Source organism: Dromiciops gliroides, chromosome 1 (genome assembly GCF_019393635.1).
Source record: "Dromiciops gliroides isolate mDroGli1 chromosome 1, mDroGli1.pri, whole genome shotgun sequence".
NCBI classification, from domain to species: domain Eukaryota; kingdom Metazoa; phylum Chordata; class Mammalia; order Microbiotheria; family Microbiotheriidae; genus Dromiciops; species Dromiciops gliroides.
In genome coordinates this window covers 471,301,875-471,314,385 of record NC_057861.1, presented here as the reverse complement: position 1 = coordinate 471,314,385, position 12,511 = coordinate 471,301,875, and the positions used below count along the sequence as shown (strand labels likewise).

The 12,511-nt window shown below is 35.4% G+C and overlaps 1 protein-coding gene across 1 annotated transcript in view; it reads left to right on the top strand.

Annotated features, from left to right (window-relative positions):
• Positions 1-12,511, top strand: part of MAN2A1 (mannosidase alpha class 2A member 1) — a 205,799-nt gene that overhangs the window by 152,297 nt on the left and 40,991 nt on the right. The window contains exons 13-15 of the mRNA XM_044003273.1: positions 6,018-6,183; positions 7,706-7,924; positions 8,360-8,482. Of these exons, the coding sequence (XP_043859208.1) occupies positions 6,018-6,183; positions 7,706-7,924; positions 8,360-8,482 (508 nt within the window). The remainder of the gene's footprint in view (positions 1-6,017; positions 6,184-7,705; positions 7,925-8,359; positions 8,483-12,511) is intronic.

The following is a 12,511-nucleotide window of genomic DNA, read 5'->3' as shown; positions in this document are numbered from 1 at the left end:
TAGTCTTTTTGGAATATCTTTGTGTTCCTTTTTCTAATTTCTTATAGTCATAATGTAATCCTGAATTATTTGAGTGAAGATACTTCAAAGTTGAAGGCCTCATATTTTCCTTCACCTTGATATTTACATTTTTTAATTTGTCATATTCTTCTGGGAGACCTATGACTCTTAAATACCTCTGTGCAGCGTCTCTACAAAGTCAGTAATTTTGGCACGTTAAAAAATTAATGTCTTTCACAATTTTGTCTCTTGCTTTCTGCTCTTGAATTTTCTTATGTATTTTTGAGTTCTGCACCAGAGAGAGACTTGAGGCAAGGAGAACAATTAGGTTGTTACAGTAATATAGTTAGGATAGGATGAATTTTTTAACTGAGATGCTTGGTATATGAGTGCAGAGAAAGGGTCAGTGCAAAAAATATTGTAAAATTGTAAACAGCAAGACAACTGACAACTGATGGATAGATGGGGTGAAGGGATAATGAGTACTTGAGGATAATGTTGAGGTTATGAAGCAGGATGACTGGATTGGTGCTGGTGCCTTTGACAGAATAGGGAAGTTTGGAAGAGGAATTGATTGGTGGGGACTTTTGGTGCAGGCAGGGGGTGAGGTGAGGAAGGTAATGAATTCAATTTATGGGCATGTTGAATTTGAAATGCTTTGTTGATAGCCATTTTAAAATAGAACTTCTTAAACTTTTTCTACTCACAATCCCTTTTTGCCCGAGGTATATAGAATAGGTATACATAACCTTTTATTGTTGTGAAATTTTTCGCAACCCCATATGGGATTACACTCCACAGTTTAAGAAGCTTTGGTTTAAAATATCTAATGGTTAATGTTAGGACTGAAGATGAAGGGAGACATTGAGGCTAGGTGTATAAATCCAGGAGTCCTCTGCATAGAGATGATAGTTAAACTTCTAAGAGCTAATGAGGTTACTGAGAAAGTGTGTAGAGGGAGAATAGAAAAAGGCCTAATACAGAACCTTGGGAACACCCAAATTAAGAGGACTTAACCTAGATGAGTTACGCATGGACACTGAAACATAAGTCACACAAGATGGAAGAGAACAAAAGAGTCATAAAAACACAAATAAGGGGGCAGCTAGGTGGCGCAGTGGCTAAAGCACCGGCCCTGGATTCAGGGGGACCTGAGTTCAAATCCGGCCTCAGACACTTGAACTTACTATCTGTATGACCCTGGGCAAGTCACTTAGCCCTCATTGCCCCACCAAAAAAAAAGAAAAGAAGAAAATCCAAAGAGAGTACCCTGGATTTAGAAGATTAGTAATGTCAAGTACAGCAGTGGCTGAGGAGGATGAGGACTGAGAAAACACATCAAATTAGAAAATTAAGAGATCATTGGTAACTCTGGAAAGAGCAAACAAAAAGTTAATCAATACAATTGCTTCAGCTGAGAAACAGGATAGAAAACATATTCATGGGCATCTTTGATGTTTTTATATATGACTAACCAAAACCAGAAACAGTAGAAAGAAAGGGGCTATTTCAAATTTTAAAAATTAAATATATTGGCATTAACCTTCCAAAAGTTGTATAGGACTTTTATGTTTTAATGGGGTAAGCATAATAGAATAGATAATACTATAAAATTAATCTACAGGTTAAATGTGATGCCACTTAAAATACTAATGTATGCTTTCTAGAACAAGACAAAATAATTTTAAAACAAAAAAGGAACAAAAGGTCAAGAAAAACAAAAAAATCAAGGAAAAAAATTTTTTTAAGATATAAAGGCAAATTGAACTTTGACATATGATAAAGTAGTAAATAGCACAATTATCTGTTGTAGATCAATGGATTATATAAGATTATATAACAACCAGATATATACTGCATACTAGTACAGAAGATAGAGCCTCATGGATGAGGAATAGAAAGAAGGCATGTTTGACTTGATTTGAAAGTGTGAAAAAGAGAGTGTGAGAATTGGAATGATACCACCTACTGGGAGGGATATAGTGAGCTCTGTCCTGAAAAGAAACCATGTGACTTTAGCATCTGGAAGTGACCTTTTCTGGGGGTTCAAAGGTCAGTTTGGTGTCAAGAAGTGATGTTTGCTCATGGGTCCTGTCAATCAAAGTTACCAGCCAATTAGCTTGGAACAGTGTGTGTGTATGGACGGCCCTGTTTCTGATTTCTCAGGAGACCTGGGAGGAGTGGAGGAGCTAGCGGACTTTAGGTTAGAAACTTCGGCAGGGGAGGAAGAGACAGGCAAGATAAGGAGAGCAAGCAGATTTTATACTTGATCCACGTGTTTCTCTTACTTACCCCTAATATACTTTAATAAATACTTAATGCCCAGGGCAGCTAGGTGGCTCAGTGGATAAAGCACCAGCCCTGGATTCAGGAGTACCTGAGTTCAAATTTGGCCTCAGACACACTTGACACTAGCTGTGTGACCCTGGGCAAGTCACTTGACCCCCATTGCCCTGCAAAAAAATAAAAATAAACAAATACTTAATGCCCAAAGATTGGTGCTATACTTTTTCTAATTTAAAGCGACCACTCATTAGATTTTAGACATCATAGCTAGAATTTTAGCCCCTACAAGAACAATGTATAAATAAGGTGAAAAAGCTAACTTGGGCAAGATTGAAGGACTTTAAGAAACTAGAGAGGAGAGAGTTAATTACATGTGATCCTAAAGGCAATAGGGAGTCTCAGTAAAGGATCAGGAGAGTGACATGCACAGACTTACACTTTAGGAAAATCACTCCCTTTGGCTGCTGTGTGGAAGATGTATTGAAAGGAGGAGAAATTTGAAGTCTCCGTAACTGGGAATCCAATTAGCAGACTATTATAGTAGTTCAGGTGATGAGAGCCTGAACTAGGATAGGATGCTGATTTTGTGTTAAGGGAGAAGAGAAGTGAAGTGAAAGAGAATTGAAAGTGGAAATGTAAAAATAACAAGATTTCACAGTTGATTTGATATTTTAGTTCAGAGAAAGTAAGACAATAAAAGGTTGTGAACCTTCATGTGTTCAGTAAAGCCCAACACAGATTAGTGGGGTATTCAACAATCTTCTGGAAAAGTTATAGATCAGTCTTGTAGCAAACGGTGATGAGCAATCTAAAAGTCATGCTACCAAAACAAAACAAAAGAAACAAATAAAAAACAACTAGAAAGCATTATCTTTCATTGTGAAGAAGGAAAGAGTTTGAAACCATTCTCTTATTTAACCACCTAGGGAAGACATGATATAAAAGAGATGGTTTTGTGAAGATTTATACAATATATACACAAATAAAAGCAACATGTCCAGAAAAACAAAAACAAAAAGATACGAAGTGGGTAAAAATGTTTTTGGTTAAGAATCTCTGATAAAAACTCTAGATACTATGAGAAAATGACAAAGTCATAAGAGTAGGAGTCATTCTCCAATAGATAAATTGACCAAAGATACAGTTAGGAAGTTTTCAAAAGAAGAAAGACAGCTAGAGAAGATAAAATTAAAAGAGCTCTGTGGTATCACCTTAAGTCCATCCAAATATTAAAGGTAGTCTAAGATGATCCAGTGCTCATGAAAACTATATAAATTTATTACTGTTCCAACTGAGAATGAATTCAACTATTTTTAGAAATTTATGAGAAGTTATACAGTATAGATAGAGCAAGTGGTTTCATGTTCTTTCTATCAGGAGTAAGGAACCTATCTGCACAGCAACATTTATAGCAGTGCTATTTGTAACAGCAAAAAGCTGGAAGCGAGTTATGTGATTATTGATTGGAAAAGGCTAAATAAATACAGTTATCCCTTCTACATCTTGGGGATTAGGTGCATGGCCCCCACATGATTTGGAAAATCTGCCTAAAATTTTTCGCCCTCCCATCATACTAGAGAAGTCTGTGATCTTTTTTTTCCCCCCTCTTATGGGGTGTTTATAGTACTTTATTGTAAATTTTGGGTTAAGTATTTAGTCATAGGCTATATTGTACAATACTATACATATATTTTATGCATTTCCGAGTTTCTAAACTTTTTCTGTCATCTGCTGGCTTTCTTGTGTCATCTGCAGCTTCCACAAAACTCCCCAAAAATTCCTACTAAATTTTTAGTTAATCAATCGATCAATTAATTAATTTGCTTGCTTGCTTGCTTAGTTACTTATTTATGTATTTTTAGGGCAGTGAGGGTTAAGTGACTTGCCCAGGGTCACACAGCTAGTGTCAAGTGTCTGAGGCTGCATTTGAACTCAGGTCCACCTGAATCCAGGGCCGGTGCTTTATCCACTGAACCACCTAGCTGCCCCCTCACACTAAATTTTTTAGGCCTACCCATAATATTAAAAAAGTGCAGTGGGAAAATCATGGATTAGAAGTTAAAACTTTATACTCAAATATAATGGAATATTATTACGTTGTAAGGAATGGTTATATTGAAGAATACAGTGAAGTATCAGAAAACTGCTAAGTGAAGGAGAATGAAAAAAACAAAACCAAAAGAATATACATTGAGGACAATTGCTTTGTCAAGAACATCAAAAATCCTCCAAAACTAATAATGAACACAATGTTCAACACTGGTGTTAACTTCTTAAAGTTAGTTTTTGTACTATCTTCTTTTCTTCTAGCATCAAATAACTGAAGGGTATAGCTGTATAGCCAGTCATTCATAACCACTTTTAAAATACTGTTTTGGGGGGCAGCTAGATGGCGCAGTGGATATAGCACCAGCCCAGGATTCAGGAGGACCTGAGTTCAAATTTGGCCTCAGACACTTGACACTTACTAGCCGTGTGACCCTGGGCAAGTCACTTAACTCCCATTGGCCCTCAAAACAAACAAACAAAAATACTGTTTTGATTAACTTTTTACAGTTTAAGGTGGTTTTTTGTTTTGTTTTTATTCTGTGGTTGATTTCATCTAGAAAAAACATTTATTTTAAAGTTATATATGTTATTTAGGTAAGAAACTTGTAACAAATTATTTTAAGTTCATGTTGTCTTTACAACCCTTTTATTTCATAATTATGTTAAGTTTAATAAGTTTGCATGAAATTATTTTAAAATGTAATAACATGCTGATAAATTAGATTATTATGCTTCCCATCCAGAGAAATCAGTGCTTAAAAATGTGAATTCTTGACAAATTTAACAACTTAACATGGTGATAAATGAATAGATAATTTGTTGAGGTATGTTTGCTCCAGAACTAAATCAGTTTAATGAATAGTAATTTTCATGGTGCAATTATATATACTTATAAATATATCTGTGGCTTATGATGTAAACAACTTTGAAGAAAAAAATGCAGTTTGGAAGAAGGCTAGTGGTGGCCTGGGGCCAGCACAGCCTGAGGAGGGGAGTTCCAAAGCGGAATGGCCCAGCTGATAGTCTCTTTCAAGCTCTGGGTTCGAACTTTCATCAGTAGCAAAGCATGGAAGGAGTATGGTTGGCAGGTCTGGAGCTAGATAAACATAGTAGATTCTCAGTAATGAGGATAATAGTCCTAGGGTGTGAATTTCAAAGTTAGTGGCATTAACTCTTCCAGGTTTCTGAAAGTTTGTTTCAAAGGGTGTTCCAGCAAGATGGTATAATGATAATATAACAGGAATAAGTAGCATTTATATAGCACTTTAAGGTGTGTAAAGTGTTCTACATACATTATCTCATTTGATTTTATCTTCTTAACAGCCCTGTGAAGTAGGATCTGTTATTGTCCCCATTTTACAGATGAGGAAATTGAAGCTGAAAGAAGTTGTGATTTGCCCAGTCACACAGCTAGGAAGAGACTGAGGCAGGATTCAAATTCACATCTTTTGGACTCCCAAGTCTAGTACTCTATCCGCTATGGCACCTAGCTGCTTAACTAGGCATGGCAAGAAGATCATCCAAAAAAGATTTAACTTTTAATTTTTCAGAAATTCTGGCTAAATATTTTACATTTTCTTATTTATCTGTTAATTAGTGCTCTGCTTACCACAACAAAAATCACATAAATAATTTTTTAAAAGCTTGAATATTTAAAAAAATAATTGCAACTATTTTTGCAGGTACCTTGTGATCTATAATCCTTTTGAACAAGAACGTCACTCTGTGGTTTCAGTCTATGTAAGTTCATCAAAAGTTAAAGTACTCTCAGATTCAGGAAAACCTGTCTCAATCCAAATAAGTGCTGTTTGGGAGGGACCCAATACAATTTCAAATGAGGCATATCAGGTATGTTACTTGTTTATACCTCTCTTATACACTATATTCTGTTTTGTTTTATTATTACTTTCGTGTATCTTGTATCTCTTCTACTAGACTTTAAACTCCTTAAGGGCCAAAATTGTGGAATTTTAAATCTTTGTATGATTCATTGCCTGAAAGCACTGTCTTAAGGAATTGGTGATTAATTAATATTTAATTTTACTCTGTTAAATTAAACAAAATGTAGGTAATATTATGTACTATTGGCTACATTTGGTTTTTATGTATAAATAATATATTAATTTTGTTACCACGTATGATATGGTTAAAGTTAAAACTATTGTTGCATCACATGTGATCTGTAATGACAGATTTTATTATCTTGGTTTCCAAAAAACGGGTTGAAGGCATTTTCAGTTCTTAGTATTATGGGTCCTTAATAATTCATGTAGTCTATTTTCAGTATTTCTGGATAATTTTAATGCAGCTTTTACTTTAAGGGTTAATGAATTAGAAAAAAAAAGCCTTCTTAAACTGCTAAAATCATGAAAGATATAATCCACATAACATAAACATTTCTGAGAATTTTATTAAATAATCTGCATGAAATGGTGTTCCAAATTTAACCCTGCAGGTTGAATTTTTGGTCTGAGGTTTACTTAGTTGGAATTACATTAATATGAAAGGGAATTGGTTAAAGGGCCTGATACAAACATATAGGAAACACACCAAAGTGTATACTTCATGCTCACATAATTAATGTATTACCTTCATTTTACAAATCAAAAACATGTTATGAACTTGTGGAATCAATATTTTATTTTTAAAAAGGAATTTTTATCTTTGATTCATTTAACATTCAGCACATTTATTAAGTATCTACTGTGTTTAAAGGACTACATTATCTTTGTTTCCCAATGCCAACGTTTACCAGTACTCTGCTAGAAAAATGCCATTGGAAAAATATTTAGAAATAGCCATATAGGGGCAGCTAGGTGGTGTGGTGGATCGAATGGTGGACAGAGCACTGGTCCTGGATTCAGGAGGACCTGAGTTCAAATATGCCCTCAGACACTTGACACTTGCTAGCTGTGTGACCCTGGGCAAGTCACTTAACCCCCATTGCCACGCCAATATATATATATACACATAACACTTGCATATTTGATCATAGCATCATAGTTTTTGAAAGGCCCTGAGAGGTCATTAGGTCAAGCTTTCTCATTTTACAGATGAAGAAGTTGAAATCTGGAGAGATTATATATCTTACCCAAGTCACATAGCTAGTAAATGTCTGAGGCAGAATTTGAACACAGATCTTTCTAACTTCAAGTTCAGTGTGCTCTCTCCAGTATCTATTATTAAAATCTTATATGTCTCCTTAGGATTTAGAATTTCACCTTAGGATTTCTAGGCAGATTCCCCCAGGGATAGATTTGTTCCATATAGTGTTGAAATTTTTTGTGTTATAGTGAGGATTTTTTTGTCACTAATAACACTTAATAGTTAGTTGAATTCTCTAACTGTTTTTTCCCTCCACGTCCAACAGATTTCCTTTGTAGCCCATTTACTGCCATTAAGTATGAAAGTATACCAGCTTTTGGAATCAGAGAGCTCAGAGTCACACATGGCTGTTTATACAGTCTATAATACGGAAGCAAGTTCTGGAACAATCTTCACAATAAAAGAAATGAAATTCAATACAAATGCCATAACTGTAGAAAACTCATATATAAAACTTGATTTCAGTGGATCTGGATTAATGGAGGTATGTCGAAATAAATATCAGTTATCATTAGTACTTATCATATGCAAAAAAATCACAGTAAATCACAATATACAGAATTCTACCCCTCTACCACCATCCCAATAAATTTATATGTATTGGGGGAATTAAAAATTTTGTAGAGAGCTATAGCTGGACAATAGCCCTTTTTATAGTGTAAATTTCCTAAACTAAACCCATACCCTTGCATCTTTTCCATGCCCTGGAATGACATTGGTTCTTTTGAAGGCCAATAATATCCTTTTATACAGATCCAAAAAGAGACTTGTAAGTTTGCAACTACTAATTTGTTTCCTTCCCTGTGGTTTTATATTTTCCTTTGATAGGGATTTAAGATAGTGAATTTATTTGTACTTTGTACAAATTTGTGACTGTTTGGTTCTTAATACTTACAGATAGGGACTTTTCTATCCTTAGAGAATGACTAATAAAGAAGATGGTAAAATCCATGAAGTCAAAGTGGAGTTTGCATGGTATGGAACCAGAAATGGTAGAGACAAGAGTGGTGCTTATCTTTTCTTGCCTGATGGAGAAGCCAAGGTATGGTTTTCTTTCTTTCATTCTCCCCCCCAACCCCCCTCCCCACCCCGCGGGCATATGGGAGGTTAAGTGACTTGCCCAGGGTCACACAGCTAGTAAGTGTCAAGTGTCTGAGGCAGGATTTGAATTCAAGTCCTCCTGAATCCAGGGCCAGTGCTTTATCCACTGCTCCACCTAGCAGCCCCCTTTTTTTCTTTCTTTCTTTTTCTTTTCCCCCCAAGGTATGGTTTTTAATACTTAAGCACTCAAATACTTTTTGAAGGTTAAAGAATGAGAAAGAAAATTCTTCTAACTTAGGAAATGATTTTTGGTTCATCGTAGAGACCTAAACTTAAGAGTCTTAAGATCTTGAGTTTGAATCTTGATGGCATTGTTTACTACATGTTACATGCTATGTAACCTTGGGTGAGTCACAATCTCTAGTTTATCTGTGTATAAAAAGTGGTTGGATTAAATCACCTCCAAGGTCCCTTCCAGTGCTAATTATATGATCTGATAGTCCCATTTATTAAGCTTTTTACCATGTATTGACTTAAGTTTTTACCATACATTATATCAGTTTACTTAATCATTTAGGATGGAAAAGAGAGTTAATAAAATTTGGAAAATTGCCGGAGTTAATGACACAATTTTCTAATTTTTCTCCAATTTTTTAGAATAAAATTTAGTTCAAATTTTAGTTAACACATTGTCCTCTGAAATAGAAATGGTACTGACAGTATATAATTCTCGGCATGTGATTTTCTGTTTATGTGTGCACATATTCATGTATTTGGGGTTGTAGGGACCCAGATCTAAACGCTTGGTTATTAGTTGACTCATTTGTAGACTTTCTATTCTCCATGCATTTCTTCTTTCAGCCTCCTACTTCCTATCTCTTAGCAATTTGTCTTTTCATTGACACCAATGCCATATAATGCAAGGATGGTGAAAGAAAAAAAATCACATTATAATTCTTTTTCTTTTCTTTTCTTTTTGGTAGGACAGTGAGGGTTAAGTGACTTGCGTAAGGTCACACAGCTAGTAGGTGTCAAGTGACTGATACCAGATTTGAACTCGGGTCCTCCTGAATCCAGGGCTGGTGCTTTACCCACTGTGCCACCTAGCTGCCCCCTATAATTTTTTTGTATTTATCTTTTAGACCTTATTTCTTTAAAATGAAAATTTTGTTTTAATTTGAAAATCCTGTAATTTATTCACTAAGTCTGTAATTTTGTCTCTTTTTGATTCATAGTATGTTCCTTGAAGAATAAATGAGGAAAATTCCTAAATAATGTAGTAGAGTAAAATATAGATTTGAATAGTAAAAAGTAATGTTGAAAATTTGAAAGGGCATGAAGGATAAGAAAAAAGGGCAACACTCCAAATTCTCTGGGAAATACAATGACTAAACCTTAGTGAAAGTTACTAAACTGTGCAGTAGATTTTAAGTGGTAGTGTCAATATTTTCTTTTTTTTTTAAATTTTTAATTTTTGTGGGTCAGTGAGGGTTAAGTGACTTGGCCAAGGTCACACAGCTAGTGTCAAGTGTCTGAGGCTGGATTTGAACTCAGGTCCTCTTGAATATAAGGCCAGTGCTTTATCCACTGAGCCACCTAGCTGCCCCTCAATATTTTCTTAATGGTTACTTTTTCTAGTTGGTTTATAATTAGAAGAATATATATTTTTTTCTTTTGCCCCAGGGAGCAAGAGTAGATACTGATCAGTGTAGTGGCAATCAGCCACAGTGCTCAGTCCTAGGCAGCCCAGGTCCCTGTTATTCTGTCCTGAGACACCATAGAAGACCCTAAATATTCCACACTCTGGATGTCAAAGATCCAGAGGAATCCCAACCCAAGGTCTAGGCAATGCTTATGTCAGCTCAACAAGCTAAATAAAGCAGGCAGAGAGTGGCTACTCACTGAACCTCACATAAAAGAAAAATAGGGATTGCCTGCCTCTGACACAAAGTCTCAGTCCAGAAAATAAAGCTAGAGAGTTGAATAAATCAAGGAAAATACCATCTAGTATCAAGAATTATAATAAAAAGGACCCTATTAACAACTGCAAGCAGAAATTCAAAGGAAAAAATGGATTTTCCATAAAGACTACATGTATATCTAGAATAAATGGAGAGATTATGAAATGAAATCAAAGCTTCTGAGGAAAGAATATGAAGGAGAATAAGTATCTTAAAAGAAAAAACGGTAGAATGTACCCAGAAAACGGATTTCCTGAGAACTAGAAGAAACCAAAAAACAAGCTAAAAAAACCCCAGTGACTCTTTGAGACAGCAAAACGTATAAGGGAATAAAAATCAAAAGATTACAAAAAGTAGAAGAAATGTAAGTTGATAATTTTTCTAATGACATAGAAAACAGATCATGGAGAGATAATTTAATAAATCATAAATTAAAATTCAGATTGATTAGAGCCAGAGAGCAAAGTAAATAAAGGAAACATCCTGTGATTACCTCCTAAAAGGAATCTCAAAATAAAAAAATCCCAGAAATGCCACACTCAAAATCTAGACCTCCCAAATAAGTGGAGATGGGAGTAGGGGAGAGGGATTAAGAGGAAGGATAATGCTGGGGAGGGAAGAGTTATAAGGAAAGCCAACTTCTTGATCCTGAAAGGAGTATTAAAAAAGAGGAGCAGGAAGAGGGGAAGAAAAAGGACTAGAATCTAAAGGGTAGCCTTAGATTGCCTCTTGGTTGGGGAATGACTGAACAAATTGTGGTATATGAATGTAATGTACTGTTTTTTTCCCTTTTTTGTGGGGCAGTGAGGGTTATGTGACTTGCCCAGGGTCACACAGCTAGTAAGTGTCAAGTGTCTGAGGTCAGATTTGAACTCAAGTCCTCCTGAATCCAGGGCCGATGCCTTATCCACTGTACCACCTAGCTGCACCTGTAATGTACTTTTGTTGAACTTTATGAAATTATGTAAGAGATAATAATAGAGAATCCTTGGCAGTATGAACTAATGTAGAGTAAAGCAAATATAGAATAGTTTATACAAGCTACAACATTGTAAAATAAAATTATTCCAAAAATACCTTTTATCAAAGCACTCACCAACTCTGTCTCCATAACTCTTGTGATGAATTTTCCTACCTACCCTTTGAAAGAGAAGTGATAATTTCTCTCTAGTAATTGTATAGAATTTATTGTGTCTCTCTGTGTGATTATTTTTAAATCTATCTCTATATATGAATATTTTAAAACAAGCAACACAAAATGGAGAATTATGGTTTATTATTTGTATGGAAATGTTCCTACTTGGTATATAAGATCAGAAAAAAAATTAGTAAAGAGAACTTTTGTTTAAAGGAACACAAAGCTTGGCCATATAGGTTAGTTTGTTGTAGTTCCAGTTTTTGTTTTGTTTTTTTAATTTTTCCTTTGTTCATTTGTTTGTTTTTGGTGGGGCAGTGAGGGTCAAGTGACTTGCCCAGAGTCACATAGCTAGTAAGTGTTAAGTGTTTAAGGCCGGATTTGAACTCAGGTCCTCCTGAATCCAGAGCTGGTGCTTTATCCACTGTGCCACCTAGCTGCCCCAAAGAGAATTTGTTTTTGTTTTTGTTTTTTTTAATAGGGCAATGAGGGTTAAGTGACTTGCCTAGGGTCACACTGCTAGTGTCTGAAGCCCTGATTTGATTTCAGGTCCTTCTGAATCCAGGGCCGGTGCTTTATCCACTGTGCCACCTAGCTGCCCCAGTTCCAGTTTTTTTGATGCAATGCACTTCCAGCCTATAATCTCTCATGCTACAGTTTATCCTTCATACTACTACCAGAGCGATCTTCTTCTTTAATGTTAAGGAAATAGAGTAGTATATTGAAAAAATGCATAGGATATAATCAATCCATGCCTGGGATAGGACACTGAAAAAGTATGTATTATTAATAAGTAACAAGATGGGGGAAAAAGTGGAGACAGGAGAATGGTGTAAGTATAGAAGTAACCAAGGGAAATAAACTAAGTCAAGGTCAGTGGAGGTAGAATTAGAAGTGGATTATATTACAAACCACCTAAACAAAAAGAAGCCAT